At 50.0% G+C, this 23,859-nt stretch overlaps 1 protein-coding gene across 3 annotated transcripts in view; it reads right to left on the bottom strand.

The window, feature by feature from the left end:
* XXYLT1 (xyloside xylosyltransferase 1) overlaps window positions 1-23,859 on the bottom strand; it is a 164,996-nt gene that overhangs the window by 52,391 nt on the left and 88,746 nt on the right. For all 3 annotated transcript variants that reach the window (XM_025876407.2, XM_025876418.2, XM_073895357.1), the window contains exon 3: window positions 16,560-16,692. In XM_025876407.2, coding sequence (XP_025732192.1) covers window positions 16,560-16,692 — 133 coding nt within the window. The remainder of the gene's footprint in view (window positions 1-16,559; window positions 16,693-23,859) is intronic.

Raw genomic sequence — 23,859 nt, 5'->3', positions numbered from 1 at the left:
ACACAACCGAGGTTCCCCAAAGATCAAAACCCCCAAGAAACTGTGAGAACAGACTTGTTCATGACACACTCATCATAGCATCACCAGGGAGGTCATTGTGCTGCGAGGAAAAAGTGATCAAACCGTTCTGCTGGAGGGCCCTGCACATGCTGGAGCAGAAATCCAGCTGTTGCCAAATGTGACTGTGGACTAGAAGGTGGGAGGCAGTCTGTAAGGGGTTCAAACACCGAGGCACGAACTTGAGTGATCTTAAATGTTTTCATGGAAAGACTGGGATTGTCTTCAACATGGAAGTCTATTCAATGAATCCCCCAAAAAGCAGTGGGGACTCGGTGACCCAGGCTGTGAGGTGGCTGGGTATAAGGCTGCAGAACCTCTCCATCCTGGCTGTTGCATAGCTCGGGAACTATAAAGGCAGAAGCCAGGAACCATCCCCCAAGGATCTCAGGTGCTTAGAGGACAAGCAGGGCACTAGGGCCGGGGACCCAAGTCCTAGAAATGACCAAGTGACCCTGCGCAAATCTAACCTACCCAAGTGCAGTCTCTTCTGCAAAATGGGAATAACACTACCTGCCTTCCTCTGTTGCTGAGTTCGAACGAGGAGGAAATGTAAAACCAACTGGTAACAGTTGAGCACGGTTCAAGCCTAGGGGAATGCAGCACTGTTCTAACCACTGGCAGGAGCGAAGGCGCTGCAGTGGGAAAGCTCATGGCCCACAGCCTGCAGGGCATGCCTGAGCTCCTCCGGTATCAGCCATTCAGCCATTAGTACGTCCGTCAACGGGTGTGGAGACTGCACGTGCAGCCAAGAAAGGACCAAATGGAGGCCCAAGAAAGCAAATACCTTATTCTTTGCCTTTGGAATGGAAGTGGCATGGGATGGTAAGATTTTAATCACAAGAGTCTGGATCCAGAAGATCATTTCTCCAAATGAGAAAGGACCCTAGGGAGCAAGTGTCTAGAAGGAGGTGGTTAGATTTCAACTTGGTCAAGTCACGTGAGGCTGTCCATAAGCTGAGGCTCAGCTGCGGGCAGCCCCTGGTCATCACACACAACGATCGCATGGCGCAGGGCCCGGGTGCTGCAGAGAAAGCACTCTCACCGGCCGGCCTGGAGAAGCCAGGGTGCAGAAGGGGCCCTGAAGTGATGAGAGGAAGTGGAGAGAGAGAGAGAAAGTGGGGTGTGACATTTCCAAGGCATGAAGTGGAGTGACATGCAGGGACAGGCACATTACAAGGAGAAGCCTGAAATGCTTTAGGACTGGTGCTTCAAAAATCCTTGACCCCGGATCGGCATACACAGTTTGCAGTTTGCAATCTACAGAGCACAGGTGGCTATCCTCACAGCTGGCTCCAATCGGGCCGTTTTCCGCCCCGCTGCCACTGGGCTTTCCACATGGGTCTTCTGCACCATGGAACAGAAAAGCAAAGTCATGTTTTTCATCATGGCCAAGGGCACACACTGGTCCGTAAACCATGAAGAGGAAAGGGCCAGTGGCAGCTTCTTAAAGGCAGGATGTGGCCCTCTTCCTGCACAGAACACTCCCTTTCCAAGTCAGGACCATTCCTTCCGGCTTCTGAAGCTGGCCCCCCGAACACACACACACACACACACACACACACACACACACACACTCTTTCTCTCTCTCTAGCAACCTCTCTGTGTTCTAGGAACATTTTCCACTACTGACCAGCACCCAGGGAAGGTCTGGGTTGTGCAGGACAGGAAGAAAAGGGAGAGGGCAGACAACGCTCATGGAGCCCCTCTGTGTCTGGCGTTGTGCAATGTGTCTAGGACAGGATTTCATTCCTATTTACTGAGCACCCACAAGGATTTAGGCCAGTGGTTCTCAAAGAGGCAAAGAGAGGAGGCACAAACTCCAGCTTCAGAATCACCAGGCAAGGTTTTTCAAATGCATCTTTTCTGCCTGCAGTGTGACATGTGAATTACATATCTCAAATAGGCCATGAAGGGGGAGGCAGAAATCACTTTATAACCAATATGCTGGAGGCACCCCCATGCCACAGATGAGCAAACTGAAGCTTTAAATGTTATGCAAAGTAGTAAGGCTAGGAAGCAGTGGAACCAGGAGTCCCCCCACCTCTGACTTCAAGCTCGGACAATTTCCCAACATTCTAGTCTATCACCAGAGTGCAATAAGAGCATGTATATTTCCAGAAAAGTAAATGATTTGGCTTTATCCCTATGGCTACAGGTCAGTTCCCCCTACTTCCTCCTGACCCTTCATGCCATTATTTAAAAACAACCAAGACTTAAAATCCCACGATGTTCTTAGAGAACCAGAGCTGGATGGTGGCTGGAGGAAGGGCTCCAGTTCAAGTCCCCCAGGCTGGACTTGTGGGGCTGGGAGGGAAAAGACAATGTTTTATTAGACAAAAGCCCTGTCCCCAAAGAGCGCAGGACCCTGCGGAGGGAGACACGCGTACCTAGGAAGCACCTGTCCTCTAAGTCATGACCTGCTGAATGATCTCAGAGCAGTCAGTGCTGAGGAGCCGGGGGTCCGGCTAGGACCAAGGAGGCCCTCAGGGGGCTTTCAAAAAATGGTGACCTGAAGGACAAAGAAGGCAAACAGAAGGGCAGGATGGAGGGAGAGCATATCCAAAGGCCACACGTGTAAGCAAGGCACCTACTAGCCTACTAGCATCGGGTAGGTGCTCAAAAAAGTTTGAGAGTTTGTGAAGTCACAGCAGTTAATTTGGCGACAGGGATGGGGTAGGCTGTCCGTTGGCTGCAGAACACATCACTGAGAGTCATCCAAGAGACTGCCCATCATGAAACGAAACTGAAAGCCAAGTGGACAGTCTGGCTGAAGAGCTTCTGAGAGGCAGAAATGGTGTGGCGCACAGAGAGGGAAACAGGGCCCCCAGGGTCAGAATGAGCCGCAAGGAGGGAGCAAGGTCTGGAGGTAGCTCTGAGTTAAGCAAGTGCGGCCACACCTTTATAGGGGCTTTTATAGGGTGCTCCGACCCTCAGCTGCAGGTGCGGCCGGCTCTCCAGGCCGTGTACTCTTGACAGCAGGGCCTGGGACTTGTCCACTGAGATGGGCCTAGAGCAGACCCTCAATAAGTACCTGTGGAATTCTTCACGGCTGAGCTGTTAAGTCACCAAGTTAGCCTGGATAAGCCCGGATGCGCTACGATGAGGGGAAAAGGGCCACCTCCCCCAAAAGCACCCTGAACTGAGGCCCAGCTCACGTGGATGGCCTACGGTCTTCCTCATCTTGCTAATTCCAAGGCCGGGCCACAGGGGCAAATCTGCGGTGGGGCCTGAGTTTCCATTCCCCTCCCAGAGGTGGGCTGTGCCGCCTTCGCCTACAGCCCCTGCTGATCTCTCCCGGACGGGGCCCCTGGCAGCTTCTGGAGATTCTGCTCCAGACGTATGGACAAGCCCATCCGGGAGGCACAGGTGACATTTGCTGAGCCCTACACCATGTGGGGAGGAGAGCCCTCCCTGCAAAAGGTATGTTTAGGCCCTCTGGCCTTTCCCGTCACGGGCTGACGGGGCGCAGCCCTAGTGAGGCTCTGACGCGCAGCTAATACGCACAAAGGGCAGCTCTAGGGAATTTTTGAGACTAGCCAAAAATCAATGGTGAAAACAAAGCATTTACACTTTTTGAGAGGCTGTTGCCTCACCTCCGGCTCTTTCCCTTGACTCCTTCTGCACAAAATTATGGCCAAATCCCAGGGAAAAGCTCTCAAAAGTAGCAAATCAGTCTCTACGCGGTGTTAGCTCCACCCCTCAGGGAAAGCCTAATCTGCCCATTCAACACAGGGCCAAATTGCAGCTCGTGGGCTCACAGGGACTACCAGGAGATGTGGGGGGCAGGCATGGTAAGATGCATTTATAGACACAGGGTGCTTTTACTCTTCACCTTGAACATCCAGGCAAAGGCCAAATGCCAGCCCAAGCATGATTCAACACCCTCTTCTTGGTTCTAGCAGGTGACAGGTCCAAATACATTGCCCACGTCAGCAGCATCTCTGACCCCAGGTGCCTGGGCCTTCACGGCTGCTCTGCCCTGCACCACGTCCTTCCCTGCTCTACCAGCTCGAGTGCAGGGTGAGGACACGTCCTCGGGCAGTCCAGGACAGGGCTGGTTCAACTTGTCCTAGTGTAATTATCAATAGCGTCCCCTTTTCCACACTTGAAGTGTTATAGTTTAACAATAATTTCACGGTGAAATTAAACGTTCACACCACCCATGCTGTCCTTCCTCCCAGGGCTGTTTCTCATGATGTTTATCTTTACTAGTGTCAGGCAGATCTAGAAAGTGGGATCTTAAGCGGCAGGGCCTAACGAAGACTGCACGCATCTCCCTTCCTACCCTCCTTCTCTCCTTTCCTTTCAATGTTATCCCCAGTTTTGTTCCAGAAGGAATTTCTCTTAGCTAGCAAAGATGCCAAAATGCATCCTCTAACGAGCCATGAGCTTGGTACAGGCATGCCACAAGTTTGGCTCTAAGTTTTCTACTAGGCAACTGAAGAAAAGGACATCTAACTAGTTGTACAGAAGGAGACACCAATTAACTCTCCAGGAGAAATACAAGTATTTGTGGCTCGAAGAGCAGGGAGAAGACTCTCCAGATGGGCCATCAAAGAAGCCACTCTGCATGTCATTAATGATGTCATACTACCGCACCAAAGCGGGCAGCAAGGTTTGGGGCTGGGGTCTCCGTGGGTCTGGCGCTAGCCTAGCTTGTTCACGAGGCAGCACTGAACAGACAGTAGGTGAGATGAGGCAGCGAGCACGTGGCAGCCACGTGGCTCCCTGGCCTGTCCTGTCCCCTTCCCTCCTCCCTTTGGTTTCTCTCCCTCCCTTCCTCCCTCCCTCCAATCTCCCAAAAGCATCTTCAGACATGAGAGTAGTTTAAAGATGTTTTAATACACAGTACAGTTAAAGTAGTTGCCAATTCTGATAAATGGTAAGTCTGGGAATCTTTTTATTTTCTTCCAAAATTGTATTTCTGGACAAGAATTATGCTTGGCCTTGACACTTTACTATTAGGTAAATCTGAGGCTAGTTAGAAAAACATTTGAGGGAATTTTTTTCTAAAGATTTTATTTGAGAGAGAGAGCGAGCATGAGAGAGCATGAACGGTGGGAAGGGGCAGAAGGAGAAGCAGACTAGCCGCTGAGCGGGTAGCCCGACGTGGGACTCAGTCCCAGGACCCTGAGATCATGATCTGAGCTGAAGGCAGACGCTCAACCGACTGAGCCACCCAGGTGCCCCCATTTGACGGAATTTTAAATTACCAGTCAAAATCAACTACTTCAAGTGATAGGGGAAAATATTTGAGAAAAACAAAGTTTAAACCCCCAAACTGTGGCCATCAGAATCCAAGGACCAGACAACCAAAGTCTTCAGAAGGTCCAGGCCAAACTGGTAGAAGTGTTTCATCAATTTTTGCCTCAGTGAACGTTTAAACCTGAAGTCTCAACCTGGCAGTTCTTGGGCTGGATCTGGTGCACCACTGTTTTGCTTGGCTAGCAGACTGTTTGCTTAATTGTCAATACTTAAAGACCGGAATCTTTCACATTAACACAGATTTCTGACTTCTCTCGGGGAAAAAAAAAAAATCAGAAGACTTGGCAGCACTGGGCCCATATTCATGCAAAACAAATGAGAACACCAGAAACACCAGTCAAGATCCAGGACACAGATGGGGTTTCAATCAATTCTCTCCTTCCTTGTCTTTCACAATCCATTTCTAAATCTTCAAAAACTTGTATTACTTCCTGGAGGCTTTTACCTGAAATTAAACTGTGATAGCCTGTACCCTGAGTTTCTGAATCACAGATGGCCTTTCTTGTGTCTGTTACAATATGCTACGCTCACTGGATGATCCCCTTTTGAGACCCTACCCAATACCCTCTCATTTTACAATTTCATATAAAACCACCACTCACCTCCATATGGTCTTGAATATGGTACGACATGAAGACCGGAGAGCGGGGCTCCTCTGGTCTGGTCTGTGCAGGTGACTGGCGGGCACCTGGATGTGCAGCTGATCACAGGCAACCCAGATATTGCATTTGGTCCACAAATCCCTCCCCAGGTTCTGGCTGGCCATCTCGGTCTCCCAGGGGCTCAGAGGCCTCAAAGACAGTCTCTCCTGTTTATACAAAAGTATAGTGCTTGCTCATCTGTAGGATGCCTTTGACCTTGGACAGCAGCTGAAAGAATGTGAGGTGAGGAGAGTGGGGGCCTGAATGACCGAGATCAGACCAGAGTCTACCGAAACCCTGATGGCATCCTGGCAGGAAGGAACAGGCAGAAAAAATGGAGATGCTTCTCTTCTGCTCTCGTTCTTCCTTCTAAAAAATGATTCATCGTTACGTCCTAGCCCTCCTTAGACACTATGTCCCAGACTCCCTGAAAGCTGAATACCAATGAACTACAGTTACACGAAGAACATGAAAATCTCGTTTGCTGCCAAGCCAGGTAGAATGCTAGAATTCTATTGCCTTCTTTACAGTTCCAAATTCATGAGTCTTGGGTCAAACAAGATAAAATGGTCCTAGAGTCAGGGAAAGGGTTTCCCTTGCTTCTACCCTGTGCAGGTAGTAGGCTTCATTTTATTAAGGGTGGCAGTGTTTCCTTACAGGCAACCAAGTGGAGCCAGAGAAGCAGTCAAATGCACTGGTACCTCACACCACACAGACTGACAGTAATGAGGCCCCGGGAGTATCTCTGGGACTTCACATTTCTGGAAGCCCATCAGGACTGGCAGCCTCATAATGAGTGCTCATCGACAGCAGCAAGGACATACCAAATGTTCACGCAAATTATTCTACAGAAAGCAATTCTGGTTCCTAAAAAGGTTCCTCTTTTACACGTAATGATAGAAAATTCTCGAGGACAGAGACACTTGGGAAGGCTGGGTCCCTGGAGCAAAGTGTTCCTATGGGCAGCTCCTGCGGGTCAGTTCTGCCACCTGTAAGCAGATCCTAGGGGTTCTCTATGATCAACAGTAAACGGCTCATTTAAAGAAGTCACTCAATGCAGGAGGAGGAGGTAAGGTGTATATTTCAAACCCAAGTCCAGTTTGAAAGCTTGCTATTTCTGCAGTGGCTAATTCTGCAGCTAACCTGGAGGCAGAGGGCCTGGAGGCTGAATATCCATTCCACTTAGGTCAGAAAGGCGGCTGAGCTGTGCGCCTGCAGTAGCCAGGGAGCCAGCCTTGCCCAACTGTCCTTTCCATACACTGCCTGTCACAGAAAGTCCCTCTTTACACATGCCACTGTGATTCAACTATGTTCTTTTGCTTCCCGCCCCAGGAAGATGCTTAAAGATGAGTCCTTTTTTGCTGCCTGACTGCAAATGAGGATCTCTCAATGAGAGATTTATTTGGCAGAAGAAACAAGTTCTCGTAATGCAAACAAGGACAGTCCTCCCATTATCCTTCACCGGGCCTCAGTTAGGAGCACCTGCCCGGGCCCACCTCCCAGTGGAATGATGTGGGGAGGTGGTCCCATCAATTAGTCTGCAAGCTTCTCAAGGGCAGGGTCTAGTTTCTCTCTATTGCTTAGCCAGACCCTCAGCAAAAGCCTACTGAGTGAGTTTTCTTGTTGTGCACAGAGCTAGGTCCATCCTAGGAGGCTCCTGGAGGCTGTACCTGCACAGCAATCCCACCACCCCTTCCAAAAAGCCTTTCAGAAGAAAAGACAGAGGGCACCTGGGTGGCTCAGTTGGTTAAGCAACTGCCTTCAGCTCAGGTCATGATCCTGCAGTCCCGGGATCGAGTCCAGCAGCAGGCTCCCTGCTCAGCAGGGAGTCTGCTTCTCTCTCTGAAACTACCCCCTCTCATGCTCTCTCTCTCAAACAAGTACATAAAATCTTAAAAAAAAAAAAAAAAAAAAAAAAAGGGGAAGAAGACAGACAGAAGTGTCACACACACAGCTTGGAATTCTGAAGGCAGAATATTAAGCTGAGAAGGACGTACGCCATGCTGTGACATGCATGGTTCCCACAGGAAAGCATCTTTGTGCCTCGTCAGAGGAAAACCTCTAAGTAACAGCACTGACTTGCCAATTGGGGCCTTCACTGAATCTTACGTGCCCCACCTCCTTCAGACTGTAATCGCTCTGAAAGCAGGGACAGGTCTTCTACCTCATAATTCCTCCAAGTACCTAATCTTGTAGTTCACGCACCCGATGAGCCCAATGAAAATCGAGAATAACGATGTTTCCTGTGTACTGTCTTTAAAAAGAAAAATGTGGAAGCAGTTTGTGTAAGAACAGCAGTGGTGGGACTGTGGACCCTTACCTAACAGCCGGCCAACACACTGCTGAGGAGTCAGGCTCTATCTGACTAAACCGGAGCTCCTTCGTGTATTCAGCAGGCATCTACTGTGTGCCTGGTGCTCGGTCTGCACACCCTGAAGAGAACATGCAACCTGGTCCCGCCCTGTCCGCTCATTCATTTCCTCACTCGTTTTTTCACGAAACATCTGCGTTGGGTACCCCGTGATGGGTCTCATCGCCCCATCACTGGGCGGCCCAGCACTGCTAACCTGCCCAAAGACAAAACACCTGACCTGAGCTGTGTCTGCAGAGCAGGGAAGCCCCGCCCGTGTTCAACCAGGACCCCATCTGAGCTGGAGCAGCCAGTCTTCGGCAGCCTCTCCGTGGCCCGTGGCCCTCAGCGGGCGCTGGATGTCCACAGCGCACCCAGGGGGCACAGCCGGCGGATGGGCAACAATTCTATTAATAATCATGTTACATTACGGACCACAATTCCACTGCAGGGTTTCTGTATACATCTTTTCCCTTTTAAAACACATTTTCCCAATGGTGTGATTAAAAACCAACTGCCTCATAGTAGGTATTATTAGGTCTACCACCTGGCAGGTATTTCCCTCCCCAACCCTTTTTTTTTTAAAGATTTTATTTATTTATCTGACAGAGAAAGACACAGCGAGAGAGGGAACACAAGCAGGGGGAGTGGGAGAGAGAGAAGCAGGCTTCCCGCCAAGCAGGGAGCCTGATGTGGGACTCTATCCCAGGTCCCTGGGATCATGACCTGAGCTGAAGGCAGACGCTTAAGGACTGAGCCACCCAGGCGCCCCTCCCTCCCTTTGTGTTAGGAATTCTGTAGGGCCTCCATCACAGCCTTCGGATCACTGGGGCTATGCAAAACAGGCCGGCCTTCCGCAGCCCAGGGAGTGAAGAAATACTCAGCTTCTTTCTCAGTCACTACAGTAAAAGGTGGCAGCCTTTTTTCTCTGTTACTCAGATTTAACTCTAATAGAAACTGACAGGTTCAATCTTGGTTAATTAAAAAAAAAACCATGAGAACAAGAGCCAAGAAATTCATTTTCAGGTGTCAGAGGGGAAAAAAGAGAAGCTACTACCTGAAATGATGGTGGTGGTAGGGCTTTCTTATAAAGCAGAGCTTCATGCCCAGTGAACAGTGGACCTGAATTTATATCAGCGTAAACCTTTCCAGACGTGACTGTTAGAATAACATCCTGATATGAGACAATCAGGAGAGAGATGGAAAACGCTGGTTGGCTAGATATTAGAGCCGTGTCTATCCATTTTCCTCCCTCATACAAATTGATTTCAGACCAGGGAACTTGAAGACAAAATGATGCTATGAGTTCACACAAACCTCCTCAGCTCCTGACCTGGCAACAGCAAACAGGATGCTTTAAAAAATAATAATAATAATAGATTAAAAATGACACTTACAGATGCAATGGTATACTGAGGGATTTGCTTCAAAATAACAGAGATGGTTGGGAATGGGGGAGATGAGAGGTTGGGGACAGAGATGAAACCAGACCAGCTGAGGGCTGTTAATCAATGAAGCTCCATGAACACTGTAACATCGAAGCATCCAGCAGACTACATGATTCTGTCTGCTTTTGTATATGTTAAAAGTTTTCCTAAGTAAAAATAATAATAAAAATTCTATTGGGAGACTAGCAATGTTTAATACAGAAATACTGAGTTAGGTATAAGGATAGCCAAGACATACTGGTAAGTCGGGATGCCTGGGTGGCTCAGTTGGTTAAGCGACTGCCTTCGGCTCAGGTCATGATCCTGGAGTCCCGGGATCAAGTCCCACATCGGGCTCCCTGCTCGGCGGGGAGTCTGCTTCTCCCTCTGACCCTCCCCCCTCTCATGTGCACTCTCTCTCACTCATTCTCTCTCTCTCAAATAAAATCTTAAAAAAAAAAGACATACTGGTAAGTGAACAAAAAAAAGAGGCAGAAGGGTATATAAAGTATGAGTCCATTTATACACACACACACAGGTAAATTTGTAGAAAATTTCTGGAAAAACAATCTTCATATACTTCTTAGATTTTTAATGAAAATACATTACTTTTATATAATGATTCTTTTTTTTTTTTTTTAATTCAAGGAGTGCAGCAGGGGAAAGGAGATAGGAGGGTTAAAAAATGAGATGAACATCTCCATGGAGCAGAACCAGAACACAAACCTCATTGATGATCAGGGCTAGAACCACAGGCTGGAGTCCAGAAGCAGGTGGTGTGGCCAGCAGCTCACCCTCTGCAGGGCACTGAACTACCCCGGTGGGAGGGGGCGGGGGTGGGGGGAGGAGGCTGCCAGGATCACAGTGGGAACAGGGACTGGGGTGCCCGTCCCCCTTCCTCCCTGCTCTGCTACAACCGCGCTGTCATCTATGTGCATAGCTCCCCCTCTCTGAGCTCTTGGTTTCCCCCGGAGGCATACTAAAAGTTCCCTCCTTTATTATGGACTAGTTGATTTCTCCTTGTAACACTGTCTGTTTCTGTTTTGCAAATAGCCTATATTGCTTAGGGCATACAGTAAAAATATAAAAACCTGCCTGCACAGGTATGAAATCCGTGGTACTGATTTCCTCAGGGGAGGGAGGGCAGGAGGGGCACACAGCACCAACACCCCAGCTGCAAGTGCAGGAAATAAAAGTATCAGCCTTTTTGTCTTCCATAAAGGAAGGATGGCTTATGTGGCAGGGAATTCCTCAAACACAGACAGGGAGTTCAGATGCTGAGAAGCCAAAATATTAGCACTAATTATGCTAAGTTAATCAGTTGTTCCAATTTTACATATAAGGAAACTGAAGCTCAGAAGTTAAGGGACTTTCCTTGGGTCACAGAAGTAGTTAAGTGGCGGAGCTGGGACTGGATAAAACTCCCACTAGGGAGTGCTATCCTCTGCCAGGCACTATACATACACTGATTTAATCCTCCAATCAACTCCACCATATACACTACTATGCAGTGCTATAATCTCCATTTCTTAGCTAAAGGAACTCAAGCTCAGAGAGGTCAAGAGACTTGCCCAAGGTCACACAGCTATGAGTGGCACAGGTGGGGTCATTTCACATCCTCCTCTCCTACCTCTGTGCTAAATCCTCACTTCCTCCCCAGCTCCCCTGAGAGCCCTTCACCAGTCCTAGGAATGGGAGAAGGCAGCCTGCAGATAAGCTGGACATTTCCATTCCAAGCATCTGGAAAGAGGCTAGGCTGGCACAAATACTATCAATAAAAACCACGTGACCTAGAAAGGTGAAAGAGTAGACACTATTAAAATACTTAACACAAAAGCAAATTCCTGCCTTGTGGTGTGTTATCAGCAGCTGACAGGATTAGCCTGCTGCTTCCACCTCATGGTGGGTTTGGGCTCAAATCAGCACACAGCTGGCCTGTGGAGCCAACAGAGAATGAACCGGAAGCCTGTGGACCCCACCAACAAAGCTCCCATTCAGGAGCTCCTCAGGTGGCCAGCTCCAAGACAGAAAGACCATAACCAAAGGCTGTGATCCCAGCTCTTCCACACACACACACACACACACACACACACACACACACACACACACACATTCTCACACATGCATTCTGTCTCTCTCTCTCATACACACACTCATTCTCTCACACACACATTCTCTATCATACACACACTCTCTGTCTCACACACACACATATTCTCTCTGTCTCTCTCACAAACACATTATCATACACATTCTCTCTCACACAGGCATTCTCTCTCTCTCATACACACACACACACACACACACACATTTTGTCGGTCTCTTTCTCACACATATACACATTCTCTATCATACACATTCTCTCTCACACACACATTCTGTCTCTCATACACACTCATTCCAGGCTCAGCAGGAACCCTGTGGCCCAAAGCTAAGCCACTGCCAGACCTCCTACCTCCAGTGATCTCCCCAAAGGACCCAAATCACAAGCAGGACTCTAATTCCTGCAGAGTGGTGACCCCAGGCCTAGTGCCTCACAGAAACTTTGAGAGCTGCCTCCTGCCATCCCCTCACTCGCTCACCCTGTTTTCCTGACAAGTTCCCACTTTATAAGGCTCTGTTCCCGCCTCCCCGAGGACTTTGTAGAAAAGCCAGATCATCCCCTTCTGTTAAAAAGAGGTTTTAATTCTTGGGTAGGGGTAGAGCTACCAGATTTAGCAAACAAACAAAAAACAGGGCACCCAGTTAACTTAAATTTCATATAAACAGCAAATAATTGTTTTGTATAGGTATGTCCCATGCAATATTTGGAGCATACACACACAAAACAATTATTTGTTGTTTTTCTGAAATCCAACTTAAGTGAGTGTTGTGTATTTTAACTGGTGACCCTGTATGGTTGGGGTGGGGTAGAGTAGAGGTATCTAGTAGAACAAATCATCTTGAAAGAAAACACAAAAAAGAGTTGTGAGGATTTAGGGAGGAAAGTGAGCAAGTGCCCTTTACTGAGCATCTCTTTCACACTGGAAGCTTTCATGCACGTTGTTCATTTGAGTTTTCCGGTAATTCTGTGCTTCAGATATACTTATCCCCACTTACAGATTAAAAAACAAGACAAAACAAAACAGAAGGTCAGAGAATCAAGTGACTTGCAAAACATCATACGGGTAATTCATGAAAGGCAGGACTACAATCCATAGCTTCTGAGTACAACTCAAATGCAATTTCTTCTGCATCAAGCTGCTCTGCCTGCTGATACATACCTATAATGTTATAGGGCTGTACATAAAGAGGGCCCAACCATTTTCTTTGCTTTTCCAATACATTCATGAGGAAGCAAATTCAAAATGGTATCCTGGACTAACACATATGTGTAAAATAAAGTACTCTATTTACAGAGACCATTCTGCTTACAGAGAAAGCACTAGATCCTTCTCTCCTTTTGGTCACGTACCCCAACTAAACACATCATCTATGAGGACCTACCTGTCCAGTGGTCTAGTTCCTTGACAAAGAGGCAGAGAAAGGGTCAAGACAGGACCGTTCCACCCAAAATGACCATGGCTCCCCAATTTTCAGATGAGAAAGGTCACAGGACATTTGACTCAACAGAATCTTAACAGGGAGCCTATAGAAAAAGGTACCTCTATCACTACCCTAGCATCCTACAATCCATCATTTCCCAGAAAGCACAGTGGGTTTAGTGTTCATTTGGGGTGGGGGGTGGAATTATGGCGGGGAGAATTGTAAAAAAAACAAACAAAAAACCCAAAAAAGACTATTTGTCAAATGAATAGTGAGAAATACTTTTCCCTCCACCCTTCTCCAAGCTCCTAATGTTCTTCGTGGCACACAATAGAGGGGAAACAACCATAAAAATGACTTAATATGTGCCCTTTTGAAGTACAGTAACTGTCAGGCAAGGGACTATAAAAATAACACAGTTGAGGAGATTCAAATTTATTTCTGCTTAGTGAATTTCCAGATCAAAATATGCTCAGTTAATCAGTCAGGTTTTGCTTTTGTGCTGTTGTTTTGTTTCTAAATTTTCCTTTTCATAGATGCTAGCAGATTTTGCTTATGATAAAAACCTTGCCCACCTCACACTCCACCACTTAGGGAGTGAGACCATGCGGTTGTGGGAACTCCCACTGGTTCCTTGTTCCTGGCGGAGGGCGCAGGAAGTGACTGCACAGGAGTGGACAGATGCTGGCCTGGGGATACCCCACCAGTGGTGATGGCCAGGTTCAAGGCGGTGGGGCTGGGGCTGCCTGCTCATGAGAAGGGCCTGGCTCTGGCCGTCCTTGTGTGGACGCTGCTTACTCGCTACCCTTCCACTCCCCCCCTTCTTCTCCTACCCCGTCCCCACAAACACACCCAGGCGCAGGCTCCAAAGGCACAGACAACCAACAGTTTTTCTTTTGAGCCACTGGAGTCTCCAGTTTTCCAGCGGAAGACAGCAAAAAACCCCACACTCCATTCCCCCTCTGACCCAGCCAGCACCAAACCATTCCCAGCCCCAGCACGAGGCTGCAAATATTCAGAGGCAATTACCCAGAGCCAGTAGGGCACACATTAGTGCAGGGCCGTCATTTGCAGACTTAATTATTAGAGGCTTTATAAACATTTCAGCTGGGGGGGGTGGGGGGGATTGGGAGCGGAAAGGGGGAGCACATAACGGGGTTTTCGTTTCTGATGGTGAGTGTGCCAGCCCTACAAACAGGCCAGGTTGGGACTCGGCCGGTAGCCACAGAGGCCTCATTTTTCTCATTGTACATAATGATCATTACAGACTCTGAAGGTGAGAAAAATTCAATTTCACCTTGGATCTAAAATCTTTCAGAGATTTCTTTTGAGAAGTCTAGATAATTAAACTGATTTACGTTTCACTGTTAATAAAATCCTAGATGTACAAAAACATAAATTCTGGTGGATACTATTTAAATGGGATCACGTTTCCATTTCTATTACATAAGAAGACTCCAGAGCAGGGCTTGAAGGCACCACTGCTCCGGCTGCATTTAATCACGAGCCTGCGAGCATCCTGGGGACCCTGGCCCTTAGGGAGCAGTGAGGGGCCCCCGCTGCAGACCAGCGGCCTCAGGACAGAGGAAAGACGATGAGGAGCCGGTGAGCGGCAGGAAACTGGGATCACAGTGCCGGGGGAGGGGGAGGGAGGTCCTGCAGCACAGCGGCCCCCATTCTCAGATGGAGGAACCCAGGCCCCAAGCATAGGGACTAGCACGTAGGGCTTTGGACTCTCAGTCCAGTGCTCCTTCCATTGCCTCTAGGTGTTAAATCGAGATCCACCTTGTATAAAGGTGAGGGAATGAGGTGAGGAGGCTGCTCTGAGTTGAAGTGGCCAGTGTTGACCCAAACCCTCGGCTCCTGTTCCCCCTGCAGAGTGCGAGACTCTGCCGTGTGACTGGGAGACAGGCTGGGAGAGGATGACATCAGGGCAAACAGCCCACAAGGCCCAGGAGTTATCAGCCCATTCAGAAGCCTCGCAGGAATTTCCTGTTATGTGATCTGCGTCTTGCAAATAGTCACAAGCAAGCAAGCTGTCACTCTTCCCCGCTCTTTTAGGGGAAACGCGGGCTCTTGGGTCACTAGCAGCCTGTGCCCCGCAGCTTTCCAAAGACGACCTGGCTCTGAGGATGTCCACAGGGAGCCGGCGGGAGGGTCTGCTGGGACAACGAAGAGCGCGCCAGCCCCGCAGATGGTGAAATCCCAGCTCTAGGCAGCTCGGTTCTGGGTGAGCTCTGGCACTACCCGGAGGAGGATCAGTCAGCAACATGGAAGCCCCTGGACCCAGAACCATGGCTCTAGTTTTTAACAAACACTGTAGGTGCCTCTGCTCTTCCTTTCCTTTGTTTCCACCATAAGACATACAGTACACACACGAGAGTGCAGAGGGCTAACAACACACTGAGGTACTCCGGGGGCACTCTGCACCCAGGTTGTCCTCCCCGCCAGGCCCCCAGCCCTCCAGAGGGAACACCGGGCCGGCTTGGGGGATCATCTTTGCCTTGGTTTTCCTTATAATTTTTGCCACATGGTGGGCATCCCTCCAGATTACAGTTAACTTTGCCCAGCAGTGCATGTGGCTACTACCACTTGCACATTTTGGGTTTTGTATAGTACTCAGTTGGATGAATACGTTTTATTTGTCCCTTCTGCTAGCTATGGACATTTAAGTCATTCTCAGTTTCTGGCTACTGCATACAATGCTGCAGGGAACATTCTTGAACATGTGTCCTGGTTCTCAGATGCTGGGGTTTCTCTACGACGCACACTTGACAATGAAGTGCACGGCATCACGCAGAATGTGTTCTTCACGGCGATGAGGTAACCCCAACCAGTGCCCCAAAGCTGTGCTGCCTTCCCCTCCTTACGAGACACTGATAAACCCGTTCTGCTTAGACAGAGGAGGGGTCACTGGTGACTCAGAGGCCAAGAAAGCCTAGTTCATCGTCAGACAAGGCAATTCAAGCTATATCCTGATACCTCCTCTGTAAGGCAAAGCCCAAGATTTTAAAATCCTGATCTTAACCAGAACCAACCAACCAAAACAGCTCAGCTTTCTATGAGAAAAATGTTACAAACTCCCCCAAAACAATGAGGCAGCATCTACAGCTTTGGGGCAGACCCACCTGCCCACACTATTAACTATATGCAATAAGCACCAATGTGTGTCTAAGAGATTTAAGTGCCGATTAAGAGATTTAAGAGTGTCTACCGATAAAGCAGGACAGGGGAAAGAGAGGAGGGACGGAGGGGGTCCTGGACGCCACACCCCCTACGGCCGCCCCATACCGGTACACTGGCTGCATCTCTCTCGCTATGCCAATGATGGCGTCCGGCAGGAAACTGTCAAACTCCTCAAACAATTCCCGGATGTTGGTCTTATACTTCAGGTCTAGGTCCAGCTGAATTATCCGCAGGATCTCTGGAGGAAAAAGAAAGAAAACAATAAGACACAGACACACATCCTGGGAGGCTCAGCCACGGACAGAAAATGAGTGGGAGGGTACAGAAACAGGTATCAGGTCATTCTTGCAGTCACCAAATGATGCAAAGTTATCGCTGGAAACAAAGGCCCTTCATCCACCAGCAACCCACTCTGCACCAAAGTCTTCATAAACAACTGCCCCCCCCGCCCCGCCCTTCCCCTCGCAGGCATGCATTTTTGTTTAGAACGAGGTGACCATATGCTCTGCTTCAGGCCCACTGTCCTGGCGTAATTTTCAACAGCACACCACTTCATTCTCAAAAGGAACCAGTTTGGACGACATGTTCTGTGGACACCCTACTGAAAATCAAAGCATACAGGTGTTTCTCCGTGGGGCACAGGTGGTAAATGAGCCACAGGAGAGAGGGCTGGAAACCCGCCCTTATTAGCACGTTCTCAAACCTCGATGTGTGTCGAGTTCGGATGCCGACAGAACAGCTGAAAGACCTCGGACACTGTTAGGTTTTTATTCCACTGTCTGAGAGACAAAATGAGCTATAATTAGACAAACCGAGTCTCACAATTACCTGGCACATAAGTGCTGGTTGCTTCCGCTGCCTCCAGATGACTCAGGGCGAGGAGGGAGGAGGGAGGAGGGGGGCCCCCGGCTCCATTCTCTCCTCCTCTGCACCCCCCACCCCGCCCAAGCCTGAGTCAGCTCCTATGTGGCAGTGGCAGCAGGGGACCAGACCCAGCTGCCCGGGCCCCTGCCCTGCCCCCACCAGGACTGACACACAGGTGACTGAAACCAAGAAGGGAGGAACTAAGTGCATGACATGGGAGGGGCTGCTCAGGGGTCAAATGATGCGGGAGAGAAAGTGCTCTGCACTAAGGAGGAGGCCCAAGGTGGGAAGCGGGACATGCAAGTGCAAGTTCCAGTTTTGCTGCTGCTTGACGCTGTGACCCTGGGAAGATGACTTCTCTAAACCTTAGCTGTCCCATCTGTTACAGTGGGGGTGATACGATGGGCCCCATGAGCCTGTGATGCCAGGAAGATGAGAGGACAGATGGGAAACACCTTGTATTCAGGCTGCAGAGCACTGCAGGAATCTAGGGTTTGGAGAGTGGGGGATTCACCGACGCCTGAGGCAGTCAGGGGAGACTTCGTGAAGGAGGGAGGCGTGGGCTGGGTCTTGACATCTGGGCAGGGGTGGACAGCTGAGGCAGAGCGACACCCACCGACACCCAACATCAGGCTCTCCCCGGGGCGCGAGGCTGTCTGAGGACAGGCTGTCCAGGGAAGCCCTCTGAAGACAGGGACCCTATCTTTGGCATCTCGGCATCCACCCACTCATACTGCAGGCCTCGGCCGTCGGTAAACACTCAGGAATGTTTGTGGAATTCAATAGGCACTCTCTAATTTCGTTTATGAAGAAATCACAGCTTATGATTCCAGAAAAACTGATTCGTTTGTTCTTGTTCTCTTTTCCTTTGTGGCACAGAAAAAGAACATTAGTTGACTTCCGACATGAGTGTTTTGGAAAAAAAAAAAAAAGTTAGTTACACTAGGTGAGAACCCAGCAGCCCAGGCCAGAGGGAAGTGAGGGGCTTCTCTGGCCCTACAGGAAGGGGGTGCAGGAAAACGGGCTCACCTAGCCATGTGGACACGGCTGTCACCTGGCTTCACACTGCCCACCCCCACACGCCAGTGAGTAAAACTGCTGCTCGCCCTCCTGCACTAAGAACAGCAATGCCAACCATCCCAACCAAGAAGCCAGGAAAGGTGATGACTCGGGAGTCCGGGGGTCAGGAAGCCATTGTGGTGCCTTCACTATCTCCCAGAAAGCTGCCCTCCACCAGGAGTGGAGAGTAGGGACAAGCCACAGGGCAGAGCCTCAGGGTACCTGATGCTCTCAGAAGTGGCCCTGGGGAACAGAGAGAAGGAACCCGATGTGACCTTAGAGAAGAACACCATGTCCCAGGAGAGAATGTCTAGGAGTGAGAGTTATAGCCATCAAGAAGTCATGGTGGGGAGGCCCCACAGCAGCCCCCCCCCCAGCCATTTTTTTCTTTCTGGCCGCCTCCTGTGCCCCAAGCTCCCACATCCAGGGTCTCAGGTGGCTCCTTCACATAGTAGAGCAGAGTACTAATGAGACAGGGACAGGAGGGCATCATCATCATCATCCCAAGGAGAGAAAGCACATCATCTATCACAGGTTCTGTCGATGAAGGGGATGGAGGGGGACAAAGGCATTTGGCCAAGAGATGGGGAGGCCTCGAGGATGTATGGTGGTACTTCTGTGGTATTGACAGGGCTACGGAAGATGGGGAAATGTCATCCTCAGGGGGTATTTCAATGACACCAATGACAGCCACAGGGAAGCACCCTTTCTGTGAGTGGTTTTGAAGTACCCAACATTGCATAGGCACAAGCTTATTTCTCCTAACCACCCAATAGATTGAGTTATTCCTACGTCCCAATGAAGAAACAGGTTTAGAAAAGTTCAAAACTATAGCCCGAGGTCCTACAACAAATAAGTGCTAGAGCTGGGATCTGAACCTTGGTCAGTTCACGTGAAAGCCCAGCACGCCCTTTCCAGCAGACCCTGATTCTCCTCTGATCAGAGAGAAGCTCCTGGGAGGTAGGTCTGGCACCCCTGCCACCGGCACGGGGGCCCACACAAGTGCCAAGGGCCTCGACAGGCAAAAAGCAGAGCAACAAGCTGGCCAGATGTGGAATTTGAGGGAAGTCCTCTACAGGCAAGCAGTTTCGCTGCAGCTAAGGGAACTCCCAGCGGCGGGGACGGCAGTTAGTCAGCCGGCCACCTTCCTCGAAAGCCTACCATGTGTGCCATGTGTACTCCCTGGGCTTTCAAGGTCACATACACCCTACCTACTCTACGAGGAACAGCCCGAATGCCTCCTTCCCTGCCCCACCAGGACAGGCCCTGGTCAAGGTCATGGGCACTGACACCTTGTGTACTGGCCTCACCACCTTGGCCAGAGAGAGTGCTTCTTGAGGGCGGGAATGGGCTGGGAGGGCAGAGCTCAGAGACATGAGTGGTCTCCTGAACAGACCCAGCTCCTACATTTGGGCAGAGCCCTGGCCTTGTCTTAAAAAGCCCGTCAATAAATCTGAGCACCTTCCCTGCTCTCTAGGAACTGGCTGGGAGTGAACCTGGAAAAGGTCACATGCAGCCCTAAGACACAGGAATTCGAGATGCTTTTAGAGTTTTAAAACTCCTCATTCATAAAGTACCTTATTCTGCAAAAGGTGCTGATACTTCTTTCAAGAGGGACCTCACCGAATGAGGTGAACTGGCTAGGAAGGAACGGACTGCTTCCCACCAACATGAAAGGACTGGCCCAGTTACTACCTTTCAGGCTGAGGCCGGAGGACACTCCCTTCTATTCTGAGAGCTGACAGCCCTCCGTGCAACCTGTGGTGTCGGGCGGGCATCTGTCCAGACGGTTATTCTTTATGTAATTATAAAGTAAGATGCCAAGTTGCAAATGTCACTGCTGGAAAGAGAAAGATGCTTACCAGGAAGGCTGGAATTGATTACGGTAAGATTCTCTTAAAGGTCCCCGTTCCTCTGGCCCCTGGTCCCTGCTGTTGTCCTCTCTCTGTGGGAACTATATGGCAGGGGTGGGGGCATTATGCTGAAAGGCTCTTCTGACGATGAGGTCAGATGGGTACACGGCAGTGACAGCCACAGTGATGGCCCACAGGGGATGCTCGTCGGAGGACAGCTGTAATGACAGCACTTAGGACCACTGAGCTTTAAGGAATAAATGAGTGAGAGAATTGACTCCAAAGCAAAGAGATGAAATCTATAAAGCATGGGGAAGAATGTCTCAGAAAAAGGACTAGGCATCTATAAAACTCAAAACAATGGCCAGCATCCAGGCTGGTTGAATGTCTACCATGTCAGAATCCCGTGAGAAAATGATTAAAAAAAAAACAAAAAACAAAAACAAAGAGGACAGAGTAATCTAGGATAACAGAGCTGAAGGAAGAGCCAATCTATCCATTATACAGATGGGGAGACTGAGGGCCAAAGAAGAAGTGGGCCTTGTCAGGGGTCACACTGGTGAGCTAAGTGGCAAAGCTGATCCCAGAACTCAGGTCTTCTGATTGCCTAGCTAATGCTCTCATGTCAGTCGGCGCCCCCCTTCCACTGCCCACTCCCAATATGGGCCATAAACTCCTCAAGAGCAGGAAACATTGTGGCCAAAAGAATACGGCCCAAAGGGCTGCACACAAGACTTGCCAGGCACCCGATACGACCAGCTCATGGAGGATCTGCAAATCACACCATGAAAACAAAACCTGAAGATGAACAGCAGTAGTGAAAGAAAGATGAGATCTCCGTGATCCACATACTGGATAGCCAGCTTTTGGGAAGCTGCTCTCCATATTCTCCCATCAACATCAGGCAGGGATTGTTAGAAAACACACAAAACCAACAAATCCTTGCATTTCTCTAGGAACACACCTTGAGCTATACTACATTCAAAGGGAGGCAGGAGCCAGACTTTACAGCCAGGAGCCACCCATGGAGACACAAGCTCAGTGCCTGGTGTGAGGATGACAACAACCAGTAGTAAAACACTGTCCCCCCCTTCAGCCCCCCCAACCACCACCCAGCCATCTTCTCTTCTGGCTGGACCTGTTCATTCCTGGAAACATGGTGCTGCAACGTCCAATTAGCTGGATGAGGGGCCTTCCAACCAGCCCCGCAAGCTCACAAATCTTGCTATGTATGTGTTTAATCACAAAAACAAGAAGCGAAGTGTGTCATTTTCTCAGGTAGAAGGGAGCTTGCCCATGTGTTAGGAAGAGTCCTGTGTGGGCATCGGGGTATTTGAGGGATGCTGCTGGGCATCGTCCTCCGATGAGCGCAGTGCTGGCACTGGCTGGCCAGGCCCCTTGGGAGATGACAGAACACACAAGGGCTCCCAGCAGCGTCACCTCACGGGTCAGCACTCAGAGCTTTAAACACTGCTTCCCATGCGGGACAGTAGCTTGGCTGAGCCGGGCCATTTCAGGAAATGGAAGAATTGTTGCATCCTGGGTACAGGAGGTGGTTTGGGGGCGGACTGATAAATGTCTGACCATAAGACGGGAGCCACTGATGTATGTCAACCCAAAGTGGGAAAAGATGCTAAGGATCTAGGTCTGAGACCTATTTCCTCTTGAACTTCGACTCCAGGGGGTAAAGTAAAAAAATCTTCAGGAGAGGCCACATCTGCTCACCTCGCCCTGTCATGCTCCGGTTTCAGGCTAACAAAATGGTGACCCTTGTTGAAAAGGAAACACAAGACTGCAAGTGCTGGCTAAAGATGCAGCTTTCAGGACCTAGAGACCCCATTACCATCTATGACTACCCTGGCCCTGGACAGCACTGGGGAAGTTCCTGACTGTCGAGGTGAGTGTTCTCAGGGTTCAGGAGGCCCAGCCCGGATGCTGCTGCCTGAGGCCCCGAGCACCAGCCTGTCTGGGCCCTGGGGGCCATTCCTCTATACCAGTGCATCACAGAAGGCAACATGCACGGCCTCAGAACCAGCTGGGAACTTCCCAAGTCAACATTCCCCTGTGGAAAGGCTCAAGCTCATCATCAGCCTCCAATTAAACCAGTCACAAGGCATGTCATCTGACCATGGATGGCATTACGATCCAGAGTGAGTAATTAATGATCGCCAAAAACAAACAAAAGGGGGAAAAAAGCTTCCTCTCCTCCCCCCTCCTTTCTCCTACCCTAGGAACCATTCCTGGGAGACGCATCTTCACGTGCACAAAACAACACGCAACAAAAGAGACCAGGAAATTAGGAAAAGACAGACATGCTTGGGTAATAAGCCTGGGCCTACCCTCATGGACAACAAACGGGCCTTCTCTGAGGAGCAGGTCAACCATGCAAGCGCCTTCTTGCCCTGTCTTGAAAGAGCATCAGAGCTTCCCAGAGATAAATATTTATAATACATCAAAGGGCTTTCAGCTCAGAACACCAGGCCTAGCTTTCCATTAACCAGGACAGCGTTCAGGGAGAAGGGGACACTGTGACAACCTGGGCTCTGTGAGGTGTCATGAGGCTGAGACTCTGGAAGCAGCTGCTCGGGAAGGAAGCTTGATTTCTCACCGTCTGCCTGGAAATACTGCAGCAATCAGCCTCTGGGGCTTCTTCATTGCTGTTGGGCAGGACTTCTGGCTTGCAGGAGCCAAAGGGCAACCGAAAGGGATGGAGACCTCCTCTAACAGTAGGAGGCGCATGGCCCGGGAGAAGCTGTTTTGAGGCCTGAGGGACAGGCCCAGTGCTGATGCACCACGCCAGCCACCCTGGACGGGCTTCTCCTGCTGCGGGGTCTCGGGCTGTCATGGTAGGCCTGCCACCACAGTGCACCGACCCCAGCTGTATCTCTGAGGCCGTCTGCACTTGGAATGGGTTGTGGTGGTTCTCCTATCCAACCGAGAACTTGGGTCGCTTCCCAGCTGGGCTTTTCCCTGTGCCCCCAAAGCCCCCTCCTCCACTGCCTGCACCATGTAAGGCCCAGCTGCCGGAAGCTGGCTAACTCTGAGGGAAGCTGCCACCAAGGAACACGGTGGAACACGCCAAGGGTCCGAGGCCCCGGGCACCGACTCCTGGGGCTCCTCCAGCCTGGTCAGCCAAACGGTCCCTCCCCAGGAGCAGAGAGAGGGTGTCTGTGTGCCAGGCCCAAGACGGGGCTTTCCACTTGCTGACTCAGCTCATGAACTTGCACTACACCTCTGTTGGGTAGGCGTTAGTACCTCCTGTGTTCGGGTGAGAAACCCAAGGCTCGGAGAGTGTGGTCAACTTGTCTAAGGCAACCTCGTGAGGAAACGTCAGAGTTGAGATCACAGACTTCCTCACTGGATAGTGTGTTTGATCCATCACACACAGGTTTCGGAGAAAAGCCTTCAGACATCCCCGAGTCCCTTTTAAAGTCCCCCTATCTTTAAACACAAGAAATGCTGTCACATCAAGGGTGAAAACATCAGATAGCTCTAGGCCACCCTGGCATGGTGACTGGGACTTCTGTGGGCAGAGAAGGGACTCTCACTTCCCACAACCACCCCCCTCAAAACCCCTACCCCCAGTGAGCTGGAAAACTCCTGGGGTTCCCTTTCACTGAGCAGAGACC

Source organism: Callorhinus ursinus, unplaced genomic scaffold (genome assembly GCF_003265705.2).
Source record: "Callorhinus ursinus isolate GAN/ISIS: 27379988/994484 unplaced genomic scaffold, GSC_fseal_2.0 scaffold1, whole genome shotgun sequence".
Classification (NCBI taxonomy): Eukaryota; Metazoa; Chordata; class Mammalia; order Carnivora; family Otariidae; genus Callorhinus; species Callorhinus ursinus.
This window is presented reverse-complemented; position numbering and strand designations above follow the sequence as displayed.